Raw genomic sequence first — 23034 nt, 5'->3', positions numbered from 1 at the left:
CCCATCCTTCTGGGCATTGTGTGTTCAAGCCTGGTAACTGGTTTTGTGAGTTTCCTGATGAATTTGTTAGTTATTCTTCTGCCGGTTTAGCCTGGCTAACTGAATGATGCTGCGTTTCGACGAGGGACACAAAAACCGGCATACTAGCCAGCATAGCGGGACAAGAAAGATGGTTACAGCAAAAGCAATCCAGCACAACGGTATTTGTAACTATGGTGATTTCAGTAAACAATCAGTGCAAATCAACATCCGGAAGAAAACAATTCAACGGCATACGACAAAAGTTGAAATATTTTAACTTAAAATTTTAACTGACGGCATTCACAGCCAGCCTCAACGGCAAATACCGTCATGCTCTCATTCAAAATAATGACATCCAGTTTGGAGTGTACCATGTAAGCACCGTATGAGTAAGATGGCTAACGCAACCAAAATGACAAAGGCTAACAAGCTGGGTTTGGGTTCAAAGACCATGAGCAAATAAATTCAAAGATACTAACGTTTTGCTTTCTGTTATGTCTCGGCACACCCCTGCTCAGGTCAGCTTGTGTGCGGGATGAAGGGACGGTGCCAGTAACAGCGGCTGGCACTGTTCCCCTAGTCCATGGTGCGCACAGCTTCCCTTGGAAAATGTGGAATTCTTATGACTTCCTCTCACGGGTGCCCGTACCTCGGCTGAGTCAGTTACGGAACCAGGGGATGAATTATCAATTTTGATCCGATAAAATGTCTTGTCACAGTACCGTTTGCTAGCCGATGTCACCCATGCGGCTTTTGCACCCCATTATTTCTATCTCTACTTTGCACATTCTTCCACTGCAAATCTGCTGTGGGCCATTTCATTTGGTGTCTGCTGGGGTCAGCTTGGGGCGACCCCAGTAGACACCATAGCTGTGTTGTATTGAGTTGACCGACTGAAAGGGAACGTGCAGTTATGACAATAACTATAGTTCCCTAAAGGAGGGAAACAAGGTACAACACCTGGTCGGGTCTGGGCTTGGTGAAGAGCAGAGCTCAATTAAAGGAATGAATACGTGCCTCAGGTTTATCACCTGTGGAAAGCGGAGATTCTGGTGAGGCATAGTGTTCATTGGCCTTGTCAGGCGTGATTCAAATCTTCTTCCGTAGAGGGTGCAAGAGCATGAACTCTCCAACGCTGTGTTGTACCTCATTCCCTTCCTTCAGGCAACAATAGTTCTAGTCATAACTGTACATTTGTAACATGGCTTAATTCAGTTACAGTATTACCATTTACACACACACTTGACTTGACGCCATTGAAATGAAGGCAAACAAATGATTCATTCTCGGCACATGAAGCTGAAGGTATGGACCAAAGCTGGCTCCATGTGAACTACAATCATGTAACTACAAACACTCTGTTTAAAAGTTTGGAAATACTAATAATCTTTACTTGCAATATGATGTTGGAAACATAAAGCACTCTACTTTCACATCACATCAAAATAATGTAACACTGTTGCAACTGACAGCACTTTTTAGTTGCAACACTATTTTTGTCCTTCTTCCGTTACACACAGGCGTTCGGAGATGCTTCGATAGCTAATTAGAACAGGTGGTCGCCTCTGTCTTATGTAAACAAGCACTGTAACATGGTAATTGTCCCAGACTAGCTACAGAATTGTAACAGGATATTTGATGCTCCACTACCTGTTAAAGTTTAGCTAGTGTAAAGCCTCGGAAGGAATTTTTCTAACCTCTTCTTGGTGCTACTTTCTTCCTTTTTGATTCAGAAGAAAAGTGTCTCTTCTAAAAGTCTGTGTCCAGTTGCAGGTGGTTCTCAAAAAAACTAGAAAATATATAAATCCACATTTTGCACCGAGTGAGGAGTTTCCTCAACATTTTACTTGCCAGACGTCTTGCATTTCTCAATATCTTTGCAGGAACTAGTCATTTTGATGCGACCTGGCCGCAGGCATGTGTAGAAGAAGATGACAAAGCGTTACACAGTGTGATCAAAACAAAGATCTTCACACATGCAAGAGGCATTTCTCAGTCGATACAAAACGTGGATGTAATATCTTTCTGAATATTCTCAGTTTTTTTGGAGAACCACCTGCAACTGGACATTTAGAAGAGACAGGTAAGTTGAAAAATTCCTCCCAGCAGTTTACATTAGCTAAGCTAAAATGGGTAATGGAGCATCAGATATCCCGTTACAATTCTGTAGCTAGGCCCAGATTTAGTTCTGGGATACATATTGCCTGGAAAACTCCAGGTCTTGACTGTCCTCTCTCTATATATCACTCACACACAAACACAACAAAAGGTTGGTTCACTCTGGGATCAGAGAGCAGAGTGCAAGAATGATAACCCCCTGAGGAATGTCAGGAATTTTAACACAATCAGGATCAAGTCAACAGGAAAAAGGGTTCGACTTTCCAAAAGTAACCTTTCTAGAAAACATAAAATGTTGTTTGATTATTGGAATGGTGTTGAGTATGAAAGTTTCATACATTTTTTCTTAGGGGGTAGATCAGCTTTAACCCTCCTGTTGTGTTAGTTTCATGTTAATTAATTCTGTCTTCCCGGTCCAAAATGACAGCCCCATTATAGCTGATTATAAATCCATAATAATACATATATTATCACCTAATGTTGTGTAAGATATTTTTATCAACTTAAGTTATTGTGAACATTACACGTTTTGAACTTCTATTTGCTATTTATGGTCTGTAGGCCTCATTGACCGGAGCTCATACTTCTCGTTTTTAAGTAAAAAATGCATAATGTATGGATTATTTTGACTATAACAAATACTCAGATTAAATATATTGTGCTATTTATCACAGACTACTTTGTGTCAAAGTTTAACAAGGACTCTCTCCTCCTCACCAGTGTCATGATCAAAGATATGATCAAGAGCCTCACATATCGTATATCGTTTGGTCATTGTGCTGCCACAGAATGAATTGTGAGCAAGGCCTCAAAAAAGCTTTATATACCAGAGCAGCGAGAAAAGTTCTATATATTATTGAAACAATGTTGCGATTGTTTGTGAGAATGCCAACAGGCGTGGTTCCTGTGGGGAGAGATTATATTGGGGAAAGGTTCCCGTGGGGGTTGCCATGGAAGCCAAGAAGGGGAGTGAGGTGTGTGTGCTCAAACACACACATGCATGTGGGGGTCTGGGAGAGGAAGTGTGTCCATCTGATGAATGGGCATGTGCTTGAACTCAATTTTATACACTAATTGTAGTCTCATCCATTCATTTCTAATGACCGGAACACCACAGGTGTACAAAAGTTAAATAAAACACCCAAAATGAAATAAAATCATCAAAATGTATTTTGTGTGTTCAGATGCCCTGTGTGGACAGTCATGGAACCTTATGACAATCAGATTATATTAAGTACATTGGGAGGCGCACAATTGGTCCAGCATCATCCGGGTTAGGGTTTGGCCGAGGTAGGCCATCATTGTAAATAAGAATTAATTATTAACGGACTTGCCTAGTTAAATAAAAGTTTAAATAAAATAAAAAAAACTAGTGAACAACCACACTTAGGCTTCTACTTCCAACTCATACAATATATATACATTTTATAGGTTCAGTCTATTTTACAAAAGTTATATTTTGTTTGTTTTAACTCCTGTCCTTCCTCTAACCTCAACCCCTCCCATCTATTTCTTTCACAAAGGTTCAGAACCTATATACGTTTTATGGACACAGTTATCTTGTCGTTTATTATTCCCACCCTTCAGCTCTATTCAACCCCTCCCATCTATCTCTTAACACCATCCATATTGGATTTTCATTTGCCATATATTTTTCAACTGTGCTGTGCTGTTTCACAAAAGTTCTGAACCTTTCTATTCTCATCATTTCTACAGGTTGTAAATTAAAAACATGTTTTTTTTTCTCTAAAAGTATTATTATATTATTGATCGATTGACTATGACTTTTCAGATCACCCACTAGTGCTATCTGCAGAGTTTGTATGAAAGTCTTAATGAGATAATAATGAAACAGACACAAGAGGCATGTGGCAGGGTCTACAGTCAATCACGGACTACAGGAAGAAACCCAGCCCAGTCACGGACCAGGATGTCTTGCTCCCAGGCAGACTAAATAACTTTTTTGCCCGCTTTGAGGACAATACAGTGCCACTGACACGGCCTGCAACGAAAACATGCGGTCTCTCCTTCACTGCAGCCGAGGTGAGTAAGACATTTAAACGTGTTAACCCTCGCAAGGCTGCAGGCCCAGATGGCATCCCCAGCCGCGCCCTCAGAGCATGCGCAGACCAGCTGGCCGGTGTGTTTACGGACATATTCAATCAATCCCTCTACCAGTCTGCTGTTCCCACATGCTTCAAGAGGGCCACCATTGTTCCTGTTCCCAAGAAAGCTAAGGTAACTGAGCTAAATGACTACCGCCCCGTAGCACTCACATCCGTCATCATGAAGTGCTTTGAGAGACTAGTCAAGGACCATATCACCTCCACCCTACCTGACACCCTAGACCCACTCCAATTTGCTTACCGCCCAAATAGGTCCACAGACGATGCAATCTCAACCACACTGCACACTGCCCTAACCCATCTGGACAAGAGGAATACCTATGTGAGAATGCTGTTCATCGACTACAGCTCGGCATTCAACACCATAGTACCCTCCAAGCTCGTCATCAAGCTCGAGACCCTGGGTCTCGACCCCGCCCTGTGCAACTGGGTACTGGACTTCCTGACGGGCCGCCCCCAGGTGGTGAGGGTAGGCAACAACATCTCCTCCCTGCTGATCCTCAACACTGGGGCCCCACAAGGTTGCGTTCTGAGCCCTCTCCTGTACTCCCTGTTCACCCACGACTGCGTGGCCACGCACGCCTCCAACTCAATCATCAAGTTTGCGGACGACACAACAGTGGTAGGCTTGATTACCAACAACGATGAGACGGCCTACAGGGAGGAGGTGAGGGCCCTCGGAGTGTGGTGTCAGGAAAACAACCTCACACTCAACGTCAACAAAACTAAGGAGATGATTGTGGACTTCAGGAAACAGCAGAGGGAACACCCCCCTATCCACATCGATGGAACAGTAGTGGAGAGGGTAGCAAGTTTTAAGTTCCTCGGCATACACATCACAGACAAACTGAATTGGTCCACTCACACAGACAGCATCGTGAAGAAGGCGCAGCAGCGCCTCTTCAACCTCAGGAGGCTGAAGAAATTTGGCTTGTCACCAAAAGCACTCACAAACTTCTACAGATGCACAATCGAGAGCATCCTGGCGGGCTGTATCACCGCCTGGTATGGCAACTGCACCGCCCTCAACCGTAAGGCTCTCCAGAGGGTAGTGAGGTCTGCACAACGCATCACCGGGGGCAAACTACCTGCCCTCCAGGACACCTACACCACCCGATGTCACAGGAAGGCCATAAAGATCATCAAGGACATCAACCACCCGAGCCACTGCCTGTTCACCCCGCTATCATCCAGAAGGCGAGGTCAGTACAGGTGCATCAAAGCTGGGACCGAGAGACTGAAAAACAGCTTCTATCTCAAGGCCATCAGACTGTTAAACAGCCACCACTAACACTGAGTGGCTGCTGCCAACACACTGACACTGACTCAACTCCAGCCACTTTAATAATGGGAATTGATGGGAAATGATGTAAATATATCACTAGCCACTTTAAACAATGCTACCTTATATAAATGTTACTTACCCTACATTATTCATCTCATATGCATACGTATATACTGTACTCTATATCATCGACGGTATCCTTATGTAATACATGTATCACTAGCCACTTTATACTATACTATGCCACTTTGTTTACATACTCATCTCATTTGTACATTTGTACTGTACCCGATACCATCTACTGTATCTTGCCTATGCTGCTCTGTACCATCACTCATTCATATATCCTTATGTACATATTCTTTATCCCCTTACACTGTGTACAAGACAGTAGTTTTGGAATTGTTAGTTAGATTACTTGTTATTACTGCATTGTCGGAACTAGAAGCACAAGCATTTCGCTACACTCGCATTAACATCTGCTAACCATGTGTATGTGACAAATAAAATTTGATTTGATTTGATTTGATTTGAAACAACACTGAATCACACTAGCTAGGTTCCCATGCAATTGTGTTTCCACCAAATGGAGTTGATGCAGATAAAAAATCAGTGCGTGATGAAGTGAAACACACAAAATCAGTGCGTGATGACGTAGTGCACACAACATGTACTTTTTCAATTAAATGTTCATGTAAATTCTCATTGCATTTTCAACTATACCTATAGTTTTGTCACAAAAACGACTGCGTTAAATAGAAAATGTGCCTACTCTGGTCTTGGCACCTGCGCTCTAATCAACAGCTCCCAAATAGTGCGAGAAGTCTGTATGGAGGGGCTAAACTACATGATGAGATTATTATGGATATGAACAAGAATATTTTTATTTGTCAAACGGCAGTCAAACATTGATCATCATGTCACCAGAATAAGACCCTCGATATTTATTGGAAAGGAGCATCTGGATCACCGTGCACTTTCACCACCCAGTGAAGTTCATAATTTATTTAATCTGTAGCATAATAAACTGCACTGTTTTCCCGAGTCATAGTGGGAGGACCACACACCATATCATCATGTGACTCCAAGTTAAGTTCGATATGATGGTTGCTATATCAATATAAAGGCGTTTCCACTGCCATTTCTTCCATAATTAATTTTACCGGCACAAAAAGATCCCACCAGGTTAAATGAACAAATTCATTATCTGTCGGCATTTATAACAGTGTACCAAAACGTCCTGTTTCCATCACAGCTGTCGTGATTTTTTGCATATGGTATGACTTTACTCGCATAAAAACACAACGAATGGAAACGTGGTTACAGTAACCTGAGAGAGCAAGAGGAGGGAGGGTCATTCAATCATTATTTACCATTTCAAATGGAATGATGACATAGGCATCAGCCAAATGTAGGAGACAGAGTTGACAGTCTTTAAATAAGAGTATATTGTTAGCTACTTTATTTAATTCAATAATTTACAAATCTCCGGAGGGAAGATCAACATTTGAATATCAACTGAAGGCGGGCGATTATAAGCGCCTCAAATTTGAACCTTTCACAAAAACGCGACTGCCAGAGAAGCTTTCCTAAAGCTAAAATCCATGTTCCACCCATTCTGCGTTTGTTTCTGTGCTGAGTGGGCGCGTCAGTCATATTATTATTACATATTTTTAACCATTGGGCTGTCAGTCATATTATTATTACATGTTTTTAACCATTGGGCTGTCAGTCATATTATTATTACATGTTTTTAACCATTGGGCTGTCAGTCATATTATTATTACATGTTTTTAACCATTGGGCTGTCAGTGATTGGTCGTATATTGAAAAGGTTCGCGTCGCTGTCGTTTTTCCGGGGCGTGGCATAAACAACGCGGGACCTGTTACTTTTGTTTTGAGTGGAAAGTGTTACTACTATAGAGTTACACCCGGCTCAATTGATCCCTTTTATTTATTGTGGAATTTTACTTTTTTACAGTCTATGGGTAATCCTGATGTGTTCCCGCTACAAATCCCCCCCCCCCAACACAATTTACTTAATTCGCATGCTTACGTTAGTTTGAAGTTGAGTTAACGGTTTTCTTTGTTTAAAACATCACATCGGTTTGAAACGTTAGCCAAACGGAATTCGTGTGACATGGAATTATTTCAGAAAGTGGAAAAGATTGGAGAAGGGACGTACGGGGTGGTGTACAAGGCAAAGAACAAAGTCACGGGAGAGACTGTTGCCCTCAAGAAAATCAGACTAGACACGTAAGTGGTGTCTGACTGAAAATTAGCTGGCTACCGAAGTGTCGTTAGCCATCTAACGTTAATTGTAGCCCGGTCAAGCAGCTGACTGACTCCTCACAGTAACATTAGTCCCGATGTGACTATGCTTTCCATTTCCACAGTTGCTTGCTCCTAGCTAACCTTGTTAACTATGTCGCTACCCTAGCTAGTTATTTGACCTGAATTGATAACCAGTGAGTCTTGAAAGTAGGTCACGTAAGTATAGTTAATAACTAGCGAACTCTAAGCTTGCTAGTTGCCTGGAAACCCGTAGTTAAATTTGCTTTGAGTTCTACATCGGGCTGAAATTTGCGTTTGAATCAGGGTGCTACTAGCCAGAACGTTGAGTAAAATGATAGCTACTTTACCGGTTGATTTTTTTTATCTGCATCAACTCCATTTGGTGGAAACACCACTGGTGAAAATCTGTCGCCAATTGGATGGGAACCTATACATTACCGGTTGATATTTTTGGCGGTAGGAATGAGTCAAACGTCGAGTTTCCAGGCTGGCTAGCTATATAGCTTTGTATGACAAACAAGTAACTGTAATGACAGCTACTGGCACTGCTATAAAATGGCATTGGTCACATTTATTTTAATTTTATTTAACCTTTTATTTAACTAGGAAAGTCAGTTAAGAACAAATTCGTATTTACAATTACGGTCCATCAAAAGGCCTCCTGCGGGGACGGGGGCCTGGGATTAAAAAGATAAATGCAATATAAATGGACACATGGACATCCCATAAAAATATTCAGCCAAAGATGATTCAGCAAGCTAGAAGCAGGATTTCTAGTAAAAATATATTTCATTTGTGGACAGATTTCAAATATTAGTTTCTCAGTATATATCATTTACCAGAGAGAATGAAGAAATTAACGACTAATTCAGTAGTTTTGTTTTCATTTAAATAATAACATCTTTCATTGAAAATACATGGGTCTTATTTGGTATTTTATTAGGATCCCCATTAGCTTTTGCAAAAACAGCAGCTACTCTTCCTGGGGTCCACATGAAACATGACATAATACAGAACGTCAATAGACAAGGACAGAACTACATACAGCCTACAAATCAATGCATACACACAAACTACCTAGGTCAAATAGGGGAGAGGCGTCGTGTCGTGAAGTGTTGCTTTATCTGTTTAAAAAAAAAAACAGGTTTGGTGTTTGTTTGAACAATATGAGATGGAAGTTCCATGCAATAAGGGCTCTATAGGGCTCTATATAATACTGTACAATTGTTCTGGATTTGGGGACATGTCTGGTCTTATTACTTAAATAAATACAAATATTATCTCTCTCCAAAATAACTGTCACACTCAAAGTGTATAATAGTTTCCCCTTATCACAGAATAGGCATATGTCCTCTAAGTCCTTGAATTTAGGCAAGTTATTGCAATCCCATTGGAATCACAACTATACTGAACAAAAATATAAATGCAACATGCAACAATAAAATAAAATAAATCTAATACAAATAAGAATACAGCATTTTATGCATTCAAATTGCCATCGATAAAGAGTAATTGTGTTCGTTGTCCGTAGCTTATGCCTGCCCATGCGGTAACCCCACTGCCGCCATGGGGCACTCTGTTCAAAGCTGACATCGGCAAACCACTTTCCCACATGACGCCATACACATGGTCTGCGGTTGTGATGCACTGCTGAGACTTGCTTCCATTCAGCCACAAGCACATTAGTGAGGTCAGGCACTGGTGATGGGCGATTAGGCCTGGCTCGCAGTCTGCGTTCTAATTCATCCCAAAGGTGTTCGATGGGGTTGAGGTCAGAGCTCTGTGCAGGCCAGTCAAGTTCTTCCACACCGATCTCGACAAACCTTTTCTTTATGGACCTTGCTTTGTGCATGGGGGAATTGTCATGCTGAAACAGGAAAGGGCCTTCCCTAAACTGTTGCCACAGAGCAGGTAACGTCTCCTGGCATCCGCCAAGCCCAGATTCGTCCATTGGACTGCCAGATGGTGAAGCGTAATTCACCACTAGAGTCCAATGGCGGCGAGCTTTAAAACTTCAGCCAACACTTGGCATTGTGATCTTAGGCTTGTGTGTGGCTGCCCGACGAACAGTACTTGTGCTGACGTTGCTTCCAAAGACAGTTTGAAACTCGATAGTAAGTGTTGCAACTGAGGACAGACAATTTTTATGCTCTACGTGCTTCAGCACTTGGTGGTCCCGTTCTGTGAGCTTGTGTGGCCTACCATTACGCGGCTGAGCCGTTGATGCTCCTAGACGTTTCCACTAGAGGTCGACTGATTAATCGGAATGGGCGATTAATTCGGGCCGATTTCAAGTTTTCATAACAATTTTTTTTCCTACACCTTTATTTAAATCTTTATTTAACTAGGCAAGTCAGTTAAGAACACATTCTTAATTTCAATGACTGCCTAGGAACGAACCGTGGGTTAACTGCCTCGTTCAGGGGCAGAACGACAGATTTTCACATTGTCAGCTCGGGGGATCCAATCTTGCAACCGTACAGTTAACTAGTCCTTGTGCACTCCACAAGGAGACTGCCTGTTACGCGAATGCAGTAAGCCACGGTAAGTTGCTAGCTAGCATTAAACTTATCTTATATAAAACAATCAATCATAATCACTAGTTAACTACACATGGTTGATGATATTACTAGATATTATCTAGCGTGTCACTGAGCATACAAGTATCTAAGTATCAGACTGAGCGGTGGTAGGCAGAAGCAGGCGCGTAAACATTCATTCAAACAACACTTTTTTTTTTTTACTCTGTTTATTAAGTTTTACACACACACACACACACACACACACACACACACACACACACACACACACACACAGACAAGACAACACAAAGCAATATAAATAATATACTCAACTAGAAAAAAAAATAGCTTTAAAGATACCATACTTTAGACAAGTTAAACACATCAGGCAGAAGGCTACAAAGGTTAAAGGGCAATCTATAGTACAGGGACAGAGCAAACACCTCACCATTGTTCCTGTAAACAGTCAAGGGATAAGGGTGGAGAAATGCAACCACTCACAGACAGTCATGGCCACAGACCGACCATCCACTGGACCAAAAATAACGTTTACAATGCTTAAAAAAAAAAAAAAATAGAATGATTATTCATGTAGGCGTGAACAAAATGTAAAAATAACTGGGAAAAACAAGCTCACACTTCAGTCTCTGCCCGGTCAAGATGAACAAGGCATCCGCGGGTCACAATCAATAAGCACATGGACCTTAATGCCCCCCCAGCAAAAACACAGAGAGAAGCTCCTCCAACCCTTAAGTCACAGGGGGGTCAAATACAGACTTATTTTAGTTTTAATTGGAATGCCATCAGAGGATGGACTGTTTAAAGTAAGACCGGAATGGAGCCCAAGCCTCATTAAACAGTTTGGGGTTCCCACGTGAATTGAATTGAATTGAATTTTTTCTAGTTTCAGAGAGCACAACACATCTCTCACCCAATATTTATAAGATGGGGGAGCTGCCATCTTCCAGTTCTGTAGTATTAGCCGTCTAGCTAAAAGATTTGTATAAGCAACAGTGTCCGACTGGATTCTTGATAGGGGGGTACCCATGGGCAGTACTCCAAAAAAGACGGATCTATAACAGTGTCATATACATCAGAGAAACATTTAAATATTAATTCCCAGAAACCTGACAGTTTATGACAGCCCCAAAACCAATGCAACAGTGTGGCTGGTTCCACTTTACATCTGACACAGGTAGGATCAAAATCAGAGAATATTCTTCCAAGTTTGGCCTCCGACCAGTGGATACGGTGAACCACCTTGAATTGAATGAGGCTGTGTCTAGTGTTAAAAGAGGACGAGTGCACCCTGTGCAGCACAGATTCCCAGGCGTCTTCCCCAAGTTCCTCCCCCAAATCCTTTTCCCATTGAGTCTTTAAAGGCACCAAAGAAGGGTTCTGTAACTCATGAATGATTGCATATACATCTGAAATTGCGCCCCTAGGAAGCTTGTTCAACTCCAAGATGTTCTCTATAGCTGTATTTGCAGGCCTATTGGGAAATCCAGGTGTGTTACCTCTGACAAAGTTTCTAGTCTGGAGATAGCAGAAAAAGTGGGATTGGGGGAGATTAAACTTTTCCTGCAGCTGAGAAAAAGAGGCAAATGTATCATCAAAGAATAATTGGGCTAGCGAGGAGAGGCCTAGTGAGTGCCAAATGCCAAAAGCCCCTTCATTCAAAGATGGAGGAAATAAAATGTTCTGATTGATTGGGCCTGATAGAGAAAAGCCTCGGAGGCTAAAGGCTAAACGGAACTGATTCCAAATTTTAAGAGACTGCTTTACAATTGGGTTGACACACATTTTGCCTAGGGACACTGGGAGAGACGAGCACAACACAGAGGAAGGTGCTGCAGGTTTACACGATTCAGACTCCACCTGGACCCAGAGTGGTCTAGGGCCAGTAGGATCAGTCTGCAGCCAGTACAGAAGGGCTCTGAAATTTGCAGCCCAGTAGTATGTCTGAAAATTTGGTAGAGCTAAACCCCCCAATGACCTAGGCTTCTGTAAATGTTTTCTACCAATCCGTGGTACCTTGCCATCCCAAATAAAATGCATGAATGTTTGATCCAGTGAAATAAAAAAAGATTTTGGAATAAAAATGGGTAAACATTGAAATAAATATAAAAATTTGGGCAACACAGTAATTTTAATGACATTAATCCTTCCGATAAGAGAAAGGGGTAGGGAATTCCAAAAAGTAAAAGATTGTTTCAAACTGTCTGCTAGAGTAACAACGTTTTCCTGAAACAAATTTGAATATTTCCTTGTCACTTTTACTCCCAAGTAGGTGAATTGATCCAGGACAATCCTAAACTGATAACTTGTAAACGAGCACTTTAAAGCAGCCTTGTTTACCGGAAAAAGCTCACTCTTGCCTAGATTCAGCTTGTGCCCTGAGATTGATCCAAACTTTTTAAGAACAGATAGGGCACGTGGCAATGAGGTATCAGGGTTGGAGATAAACAAAAGGAGGTCGTCAGCATATAGCGAGACTTTCTGCTCCCAGCCCGCCCTGATTATACCTTGAATGGCATCATTAGAGCGTAGTGCAATGGCGAGAGGCTCGATTGCCAAAGCAAACAACAAGGGGGAGAGTGGACAACACTGTCTGGATCCGCGGTGCAAGGGAAAATAGTCAGAGGACAAGTTATTAGTCCGTACCGAAGCCATGGGGGAAAAATAAAGAATCTTTATCCACGCAATGAGTTTGGGGCCAAAGCCAAATCTATAAAGGGCAGCTGTTAGGTAATCCCAGTCAACGCAGTCAAATGCTTTTTCGGCATCAAGTGAGACCACCACCTCCGGGTCCCCCGACGCTGGGGAGTAAGGCGCCTTAAATTGAAAAATAAATGCCTATTTCTCACAATGCCAGTCTGGTCAGAGTGTATTACTTGGTGCAGCAAGCCTTCCATGCGGATGGCTAAAAGCTTAGCTAGGATTTTGTAATCACACTTTAAAAGCGAGATTGGGCGATAGGATCCACATTCCAGGGCGTCTTTATTTTTCTTTAATAGTAATGAAATTGAAGCCTGATAAAGACTAGGCGGTAGCTTTGAAGTATTAAGGCAGTCTGCAAATAGTTGAGACAAGAATGGGCAAAGCAGACCAGAAAACGTCCTGTAAAATTCGGTTGGAAAACCGTCCGGACCTGGTGATTTACCACTTTTCATTGCGGACACTGCTGTTGCAATCTCCTCAAGCGTAAATTCTTCTTCTAGACAGTCATGGGAGTCTGTATCAATTGAAGGCATAACCAAGCCATTAAAGAAGGAGTCAATCAGCAAAGGGTCTTGAGGGGATTCAGAGGTGTATAGCGCAGAGTAAAATTGTTTAAATTGATCATTGATCTCTTTATGTATAACTGTGGTGGCACCAGACGGGGTCCTTATTTGTGGGATTAAACGTGAGGCCTCAGATTTACGGATCTGATGCGCAAGGAGTTTATTGGCCTTGTCACCTTGTTCATAGACTTTGTATGGTGCTCGCAAGAGTAACTGTTCAGATTGCCTGGTAGAAAGCTCATCAAATTCAGATTGGCGTAGTTGGCGCTCTTTATGCAGATCAGAGGAAGGATCCGTAGCATACTTCTCATCCAATGTGGCTATGGACTCGCTCAGGTCCCGAAGTCACTGAGAGCGAACTCTGTTTTGGTTGGCTGTATAAGAAATAATTTGGACACGTAGGTATGCTTTGAGAGACTCCCATATGGTAGAGCAGGACATACCTGGTGTTGAATTAGTTTCTAGGAATAAGGTGATTTCAGAAGAAATGAAATTGACAAACTCCTTATCTGAGAGTAAAATGGGGTTGAGACGCCATTGATAACACATAGGAGGTCGCTGGGGAAACTCTAGTTCAAGCACTAATGGTGAATGTTCAGAGATAACAATACTCTCGTAAGTACACTGCCGAAGGTTAGGCAGAAGTTTTTTGTCCAAAAAGAAGTAATCAATCCGGGAGTATGTTTGATGAACATGAGAATAAAAGGAATACTGTCTATCTGTAGGATGTAGGGAACGCCAGGCCTCAAACATAGCATATTTCTGAAGAAAGGATTGAATAAGTAGGGCACATTTAGATGGGCCTGTATTTGTTTGTGAGGACTTGTCAAGAACTGGGGACATTTTACAGTTGAAATCCCCCCTAAAATTAACAAATGAGAATCTAAATTGGGAATAGCAGACAGAAAGGAAGAAATGAAACTTGTGTCATCCCAATTGGGAGCATAAACACTAGCCAAAACAAGAGGGGTAGAAAACAGTTCACCGGTTACTATGACGTATCGTCCCTTAGGATCAGCAATAACCTCAGAAACTACAAAGGGAGTAGCTTTATCAACCAGAATAGCAGCACCTCTTGATTTACTATGAAAGTTCGAGTGGAACACTTGACCAACCCAGTCCTTACGCATCCTAAATTGCTCACCAGTCCTCAAGTGAGTCTCTTGTAGAAATGCAATATTTGCATTCAAGCACTTTATGTGTGTCAACACCCTCTTAGGCTTCACCGGGTTATTAACCCCTTTGGTGTTCCATGAAATGTACTTGAACGCATTATTTCGGCCCCTCTGGGCATTCCCGTTATTCAACCCTGTCATTAGAGCATAGAATGGAAAAGCAATGAGCGCCCAAAACCCCCAGAATAACTTGTCTCAGAGTAATAATGTACGGTGGTAGATGTTTGGAAAAAGTACAGAAAAAAAAACTAAAAAGACAGAATGACCACATTAGAACTGAACAATTCAACCTGCCCCCCCACCCCCTCCCCCCATCCCAGACAATACCTCCCCAAACGAGGTACAAGCCTAAATAGAACATGTTCTCTTCGCACAGTATGTCTGTGAGATTGCAGTCTTAAACCTAAACCCATAGTCCCGCTCTTTAAAGTCGCGTTTTGTTAGTGGATCAAGCAGCAAAAAGAAAGATTTTTATGTATTTCTTTTCAAATAAAAAAAAGGTGAATCCCTTGTGCAAACGGAATGACAAAAGCACCACTTGTAGATTTATATAGTTATATTCCCAGTCTTATAACAGGCATTGAGAGAGAAAATAAGTAAAATGTATAAAGGCTCTCAGCCAAAAATCTAATTTGAAGTAAGGAAATCAAAAATAATAGTAATTATAATAGTAGTCTAGTTGACTGAGACAGCTTACAAACAATACCAAAAAACTATGTGTGCGCAACGTAGAATGTTTGCTGGGCGTAAATGACGCTCACAACTTTTAAGTGAGACCCCAAAAACCGTGTAGCCTCGGGAGACATTTACTGTTTACTGGGTCAATGCAAACGGATGCAGTAAACAAATAACCAAAAATATTTTGAGACACTGTGTAATCAAACGGAATAGGTGATCGAGACAGCCTAGAAACACAGGAGTTAAGTAAAACCTTAATACAATTAAATTAAAATGACTGAATGCTTGTAAGGCACGCACACTAGATGATCAAAACATTAGATCACATCAAATAAGCCTGAATGGTTTCGCCAACTATACAAGACTAGCCTGTTATATCTAAACATAATTGTACCACAGGTGGGTTACTTACTATCCACAGTTCGCAAGCAACAGTTGCTGAACTGTGAGCATGTTCAAGACTTCTTGATGTGACGTTGAATGTGAGCCATAGCCTCATCCGGAGATTCAAATGTGTAGTCTTTACCCTCATGAGATAGCCATAAACGGGCCGGGAATCGCAGTCCATACTTCACACTTGGATGGTCCCGAAGTACTCGTTTGGCCTGTTCGAAAGCTGTGCGCTGCCTGGAAACAGTGGGGGAGTAGTCCTGGTAGATGGAGAAGCTCTGTCCTTGAAAGCTCAGAGTGGTATTGCGGGCTCGTCGGAGGATCTCCATCTTCTCATGAAAAAAAGTGCACTCGAAGAATTATGTCACGGGGCCTCTCCCCATCCCGGGGCTTTGGGCGCAGCGACCGGTGGGCTCGATCAATCAGGGGCTTTTCATCTAAAGCAAGAACATCCTTCAGCAGCCCTGAAACGAAATCTGTGGCGCGATGCATTTCCGCTGACTCTGGGACCGATACAAGTCTCAGATTATTGCGGCGAGAGAATCCCTCTAAACTCACACAGCTCTCCTTCACCTTTTTCAAATCCGCAGCTAGGCGTTTAACTTCAGCCTCCAGGGATGTAGTTAAGTCGGAGACATTAGTAGCGGAGGTCTCCAGTGCTGCAATCGTTGTAGTGAGTGACGCAGCTGTTGTTTTGAGTAATGTGATTGCTGGCACAGTCTCGTTCCGCAGGATGGTTAAATCTGCTTTTAAAATATCAGAAACCTCCTGTATTCTGTCCTCAATCGTAGCAACCATCTGTGTTTTCATTTCAACTATCTCAGAGCGTAGTAGTTTGATGGCCTCGAATGTTCATTTCAGCGCCGCCAGGCCAAGCCGCACCCCCGGGTAAAGTGTGCGTCCCCGGGCCCTCAGACTCAGGAGAGGGCGGTGATGAGAGCGGGTCTTGTAGGCCTGGTTTTCTCAAAGTCATGCTTTTGGCCTTATGTTTGGTCGACATGCTGACATTTGGAAGCAAAGTAGTCTTGGTTTTTACGGAAAGGGATCACCAAATTAATATTTGAAAAAAAATACGGTTCTGCTGAAAAATTCACATAAACTTTAAGAATACCACGGGAGCAAACGGAAAACACATCATTCGCACATGGCGTCCCTCCTATCCCCCCAAACAGCACTTTTGTGCGTTTTGCCAGCAGCTCTTCGTTGCAGGTCAAGCATTGCACTGTTTATGACTTCAAGCCTATCAACTCCCGAGATGAGGCTGGTGTAACCGAAGTGAAATGGCTAGCTAGTTAGTGCGCGCTAATAGCGTTTCAAACGTGACTCGCTCTGAGCCTTCTAGTAGTTGTTCCCCTTGCTCTGCATGGGTAACGCTGCTTTGATGGTGGCTGTTGTCGTTGTGTTGCTGGTTCGAGCCTAGGGAGGAGCGGGGAGAGGGACGGAAGCTATACTGTTACACTGGCAATACTAAAGTGCCTATAAGAACATCCAATAGTCAAAGGTTAATGAAATACAAATGGTATAGAGGGAAATAGTCCTATAATTCCTATAATAACTACAACCTAAAACTTCTTACCTGGGAATATTGAAGACTCATGTTAAAAGGAAGTACCAGCTTTCATATGTTCTTATGTTCTGAGCAAGGAACTGAAACGTTAGCTTTCTTACATGGCACTTTTACTTTCTTCTCCAACACTTTGTTTTTGCATTATTTAAACCAAATTGAACATGTTTCATTATTTACTTGAGGCTAAATTGATTTTATTGATGTATTATAAAGTATTATAAAGTATTATTAAAATAAGTGTTCATTCAGTATTGTCGTAATTGTCATTATTACCCCCCAAAAATAAAAAATAGTCTGATTAATCGGTATCGGGTTTTTTGGTCCTCCAATAATCGCTATCGGCGCTGAAAAATCATAATCGGCCTACCTCTAGTTTCCACTTCACAATAACATCACTTACAGTTGCCCGGGGTAGAAATTTGATATATTGACTTGTTGGAAAGGTGGCATCCTGTAACGGTGCCACATTTAAGTCACTGAACTCTTCAGCAAGGCCATTATACTGTTTGTCTATATAGATTGCATGTCTGTGTGCTCGATTTTATACACCTGTCAGGAATGTGTGTGGCTGAAATAGCTGAATCCGCTAGTTTGAAGGGGTGTCCACATACTTTTGTGTACACATCTATTATACAGTGCATTTGATTCAATTTTCCACATTTTGTTACGTTACAGCCTTATTCTAAAATTGATTTATTTTTTTAAATCCATCAAACACACAATACCCCATAATGACAAAGCGAAAACAGGCATTTGCAAATTTATTCAAAAAATGTAAACTGATGCTTTGCTATTCAGACTGTTTGCTATGAGACTTGAAATTGATCTCCGGTGCATCCTGTTTCCATTTATCATCCTTGATGTTTCTACAACTTGATTGGAGTCCACCTGTTGTAAATTCAATTGATTGGTCATGATTTGGAATGGCACAGACCTGTCTATATAAGGTCCCACAGTGGACAGTGCATGTCAGAGCAAAAACTAGGCCGCGAGGTCGAAGGAATTGTCCATAGAGCTCCTAGATAGGATTTTCTCGAGGCACAGATCTGGGGAAGGGTACCAAAACGTTTCTGCAGCATTGAAGGTCCCCAAGAACACAGTGTCCTCCATCATTCTTAAGTGGCATACGTTTGGAACCACCAAGACTCTTCCTAGAGCTGGCCGCCCGGCCAAACTGAACAATCGGGGGAGAACTTGGTCACTCTGACAGAGCTTTAAAGTTTATTGTGGAGGTGGGAGAATCTTCCAGAAGGACAACCATCTCTGCAGCACTCCACCAATCAGGCCTTTATGGTAGAGTGGCCAGACGAAAGCCACTCCTCAGTAAAAGGCACATGACAGCTCGCTTGGAGTTTGCCAAAAGACACCTAAAGGACTCTGACCATGAGAAACAAGATTGAACTCTGGCCTGAATGCCAAGCATCACACCTAGAGGAAACCTGGCATCATCCCTATGGTGAAGTAAGTTGGTGCCATATACCACACCTCCATACCACACCTCCTCGGGCCTTATTGCTTAATTATATCAAAGTAAACTTGGAGTCACGCAATGACATGTGGTCCTTCCACTACAACTTGTTGGGAAAGGATGCAGTTTATTAGGCTACAGATATAATCAATTATGATGAACTTCACAAGGTGGTGAAAGTGCAAGGTTGATGCTCCTTTCCAATAAATATTAATGGTCCTATTCTGGTGACATGATAATTAATGCTTGATGCCATTTGACAAATAGTCTCGCTCTTTTGTCCATAATAATATTTTCATGCAGGCTGTACATGCGCTCTAGCCATCAGCGCAAGTGCCAATACCAGACTATATAACACAACATATTTGTGAGAAAACCATCAGTAGAGTTGAAATTGCGATGGAAACCCATTTAATTTGTATTTTTTTTATTCTGGAATTTAGCATCAAAAAGTATTTATGTGCACTATGTCATGATGCACAGCCTTTTATCTGCAAGTTATTTTGATGGAAACACATCACTGGTGGGAAAATGTGCAAATCATTTTTATGTGGATTTTAGAATATTCACATAAATCTGTCACCAATTGGATGGAAACCTAGCTAGTGTCTGTGTGAGTAAAGGGATGATATTGTGTGACTGTCGTAGCTATATGTCTTTTTCTTAGGGAAACAGAGGGAGTACCAAGCACTGCCATCAGAGAGATATCGCTCCTCAAAGAGCTCAGCCACCCAAATATTGTCAAGTATGTACAATTGAGCTACTTATTATGTTAAACATCAACTGTCTCTGTTAAATTGTGCTTACATTGACATCTCTATGTATTTTCACACCGACAGGCTCTGTGATGTCATCCACACAGAGAACAAACTGTACCTGGTTTTTGAGTTCCTTCATCAGGACCTTAAGAAGTTCATGGACTCCTCGGTCTCTGGTATCTCTCTGCCACTTGTCAAGGTATGCACAGACTGCACATCCAATGTGTTCAGACTAGGGGTGTGAGGCTTCTAAATAAGTGAATTACCCCCCCAATGTCTGTCAGTGCTACATATATTTTGTCACATTTTTAAATGAAAACAATATGGAAACCTACGAGGTTGTCTGACTGTCTCTCTTAAGCTAATTAGGTGTGTCTGTTTTGTGTGTGTGTGCAGAGTTACCTGTTCCAGCTGCTGCAGGGCCTGGCCTTCTGTCACTCCCACAGGGTTCTCCATCGGGACCTGAAGCCCCAGAACCTTCTCATTAACGCCCAGGGGGAGATCAAGCTGGCTGACTTTGGCCTAGCTAGGGCCTTTGGGGTGCCTGTCCGCACCTACACTCATGAGGTGAAGCATACATACACCACACTGTAATTTGCTGTGCGGTTTTTAGTTGGCCAATGGCTAACAACATGGGTCTTTAGTGTTTCACTTGTGTTATGCTTCTGTAAGCATCTTAAATGATTTCTGAACCCATGATGGGGAAACTAACATTTTAGCATTTCTCAGGTGGTAACTCTATGGTACCGAGCTCCAGAAATTCTTTTGGGCTGCAAATACTACTCCACAGCGGTTGACATCTGGAGTTTGGGCTGTATTTTTGCTGAAATGGTAAATGTATTCTCCGGCTATACTATTTTGTAGCTTTAACGTTTATAAAGCAAGGTCTCACTTCATGTCCAAACCTTCCAATTCTTCCTTCAGATAACCAGGAGGGCCTTGTTTCCAGGCGACTCAGAGATCGATCAGCTGTTCCGGATCTTCCGTACCTTGGGCACACCGGACGAGGTGGCTTGGCCAGGGGTCACTTCCATGCCTGACTACAAGCCCTCCTTCCCCAAGTGGGCCCGACAGGAGCTGTCCAAAGTGGTTCCCCCACTGGACGAGGACGGGAGAGAGCTGCTCAGGGTGACAACCCTTTTATTAAATATATATTTATTTTTTGTATTTTACCCCCCTTTTCTCGTCTCATCGCTGCAACTCCCCAACGGGCTCGGGAGGCGACGGTTGAGTCATGCGTCCTCCGAAACATGAACTGCCAGACCTTGCTTCTTAACACCCACCCGCTTAACCCGGAACCCAGCCACACCAATGTGTTGGAGGAAACAGTGTTCAATTGACGACCGTGGCCAGCCTGCAGGTTCCTGTCCCGCCACAAGTAGTCGCTAAAGTGCGATGAGCCAAGTAAAGCCCCCCCGGCCAAACCCTCCCCTAACCCGGACGAATCTGGGCCAATTGTGCGCCACCCTATGGGACTCCCCATCACGGCCGGTTGTGATACAGCCTGTGACCGAATCCCGGTCTGTATGGACAGTGCCTTAGACTGCTGAGCCACTCAGGAGGCCCAGGGTTAGAACTCTTAACAACATTGACCACTTTTTAATTATGTTTTGGTAATAGGCTGGTACCAATAAGGTTAATAATAGGCAGACTCTACTGCACATCCAAAGCTGATTTGTGAAAGTGCTGGAGGCAAAACTGGAGGAACAGGAAAAAGGTTTCAGTCAGATGCAAATGTATTTTAATTATAGCTGAGCTTTCGGTCAGTCTCCCTTGATTAGAGCATGTCTCAACAAACAACAGCGGGACAGATAAGGTCACACTGCGAGCCAGAGGTAATTGCAGACACCTAGTGGCTCTTTTGGGTACTTTAGATTACCACAGATGTCATAATATCAGATAGAAATACAGGATAGAACAGAACATGATATAGATTTATTTATACTAGAACAAAACACAGGGAATGTGGTGCTGTTATAAGGAACCCAGTCTCTCAAAGAAAGCCGAAAGACTGCTGCAAAAAGAATATACTGTATATACAACACTATATACAAATGTAGAACCAGGGGAAATCTAATAAAACAACTAGGTTAAGGTAACCTGCCGGAAGTATCGGGCCACTAGGGGTATCATGAATGTGTGTGTGAAGCTAAGATGATGACAATGGGAAATACAACATGACCCTCATATCAAAATCCTCCTTAAGTCCTTATGGCTGTAGGATGCCTAAAGTATAAATCCAGAAGTTCTCTCTGGCAGAGTTTACGGTCGTTTTCTTCTCTTTTATTAATACGGTTAATGAAATATAATTAATTGAAATTTGTGCTCAGAGCTTTTTGTTTTCACATAGGCCTATGACACGTAATCGATATGCCCCTTTTTATGACGTATTTGTTCTTCTTATTTTTCCAGCAAATGCTGAGCTATGACCCAAACAAGAGGATATCTGCCAAAAATGCCCTCGTCCATCGTTTTTTCCGTGATGTCACCATGCCAATGCCACACCTACGACTGTGACATGCAAACTGACAGGAACAATACATAGCCCAGGGTCTTTCCATGAGAGATCCCTGAGCAGGAGGACTGCCCCAGCTCTTATCCACACCTGAATACTACAGTCCAGGAGATGGGAGAGATCACAGTGAAATATGGATGCCTTTCCAAAAATCATTCTAGCAGCCAAAAACCAGCATTTGTATAAATTGGATGTTCTGTGAGTTTTTTTCTCTACAGCTATGAGTGCCTGTTATGTCATAGAGAATGAACTCTACAGTTGTTTCAGCATTTTATGTGTATTGAAAGGGTTAACTTGGTTTGTGTACATTTTAGTCATTTAGCAGATGCAAGATCTTTATTTGTTCATTGCATAATTTATGATAAAAAGTTGATTAAATTAGTTTGAGCTTTATTGTGTGAAACTATTTGAATATTACTAATTTGGCTTGTGTTATAAACTCACTGGCAGTAAATCTTTAGCAGATTTTTTTTTATCTAGCCTTGACATAGGAAATCTGAATAATTCTGCATTCATAACCAAGTGGGAATTTACCACATACAGCTGGTAAAAATCCATTAGATGAGCCCTCCAACTAGTAATTATGCTGCATTCGTAACCAAGTGGGAGGTGGGAATTTACTAGTTGTAAAGTCGTAAATACCAGTTGGATGCATTCACATGCTTTGAACTCATTGAGAAACATCAATATGGCTAACAAGCTGCCTTTTTCCTAGCCACCGTGCTTCTACACCTGCATTGCTTGCTGTTTGGGGTTTTAGGCTGGGTTTCTGTACAGCACTTTGAGATATCAGCTGATGTACGAAGGGCTATATAAATACATTTTATTTGAT

General features: G+C 42.2%; 1 protein-coding gene across 2 annotated transcripts; it reads left to right on the top strand.

Moving 5' to 3' along the window:
- The first annotated feature begins 7407 nt into the window (after positions 1 to 7407).
- On the top strand, positions 7408 to 22656 carry LOC110494209 (cyclin-dependent kinase 2). Of its 2 annotated transcripts, none has more exons than XM_021569045.2 (7): positions 7408 to 7806; positions 19597 to 19674; positions 19769 to 19886; positions 20084 to 20254; positions 20417 to 20518; positions 20612 to 20815; positions 22100 to 22656. In XM_021569045.2, the coding sequence occupies exons 1-7, from the start codon at positions 7691 to 7693 to the stop codon at positions 22202 to 22204; spliced, it is 894 nt and encodes a 297-aa protein (XP_021424720.1). In that variant the 5' UTR covers positions 7408 to 7690; the 3' UTR covers positions 22205 to 22656. The 2 variants fall into 2 exon arrangements, with proteins under 2 accessions (XP_021424720.1, XP_021424721.1); XM_021569046.2 differs by lacking the exon at positions 7408 to 7806 and adding an exon at positions 18870 to 18922.
- The last annotated feature ends 378 nt before the right edge of the window (positions 22657 to 23034 follow it).

This window comes from Oncorhynchus mykiss, chromosome 17, assembly GCF_013265735.2.
Source record: "Oncorhynchus mykiss isolate Arlee chromosome 17, USDA_OmykA_1.1, whole genome shotgun sequence".
In the NCBI taxonomy this organism is placed as follows: Eukaryota; Metazoa; Chordata; class Actinopteri; order Salmoniformes; family Salmonidae; genus Oncorhynchus; species Oncorhynchus mykiss.
This window is presented reverse-complemented; position numbering and strand designations above follow the sequence as displayed.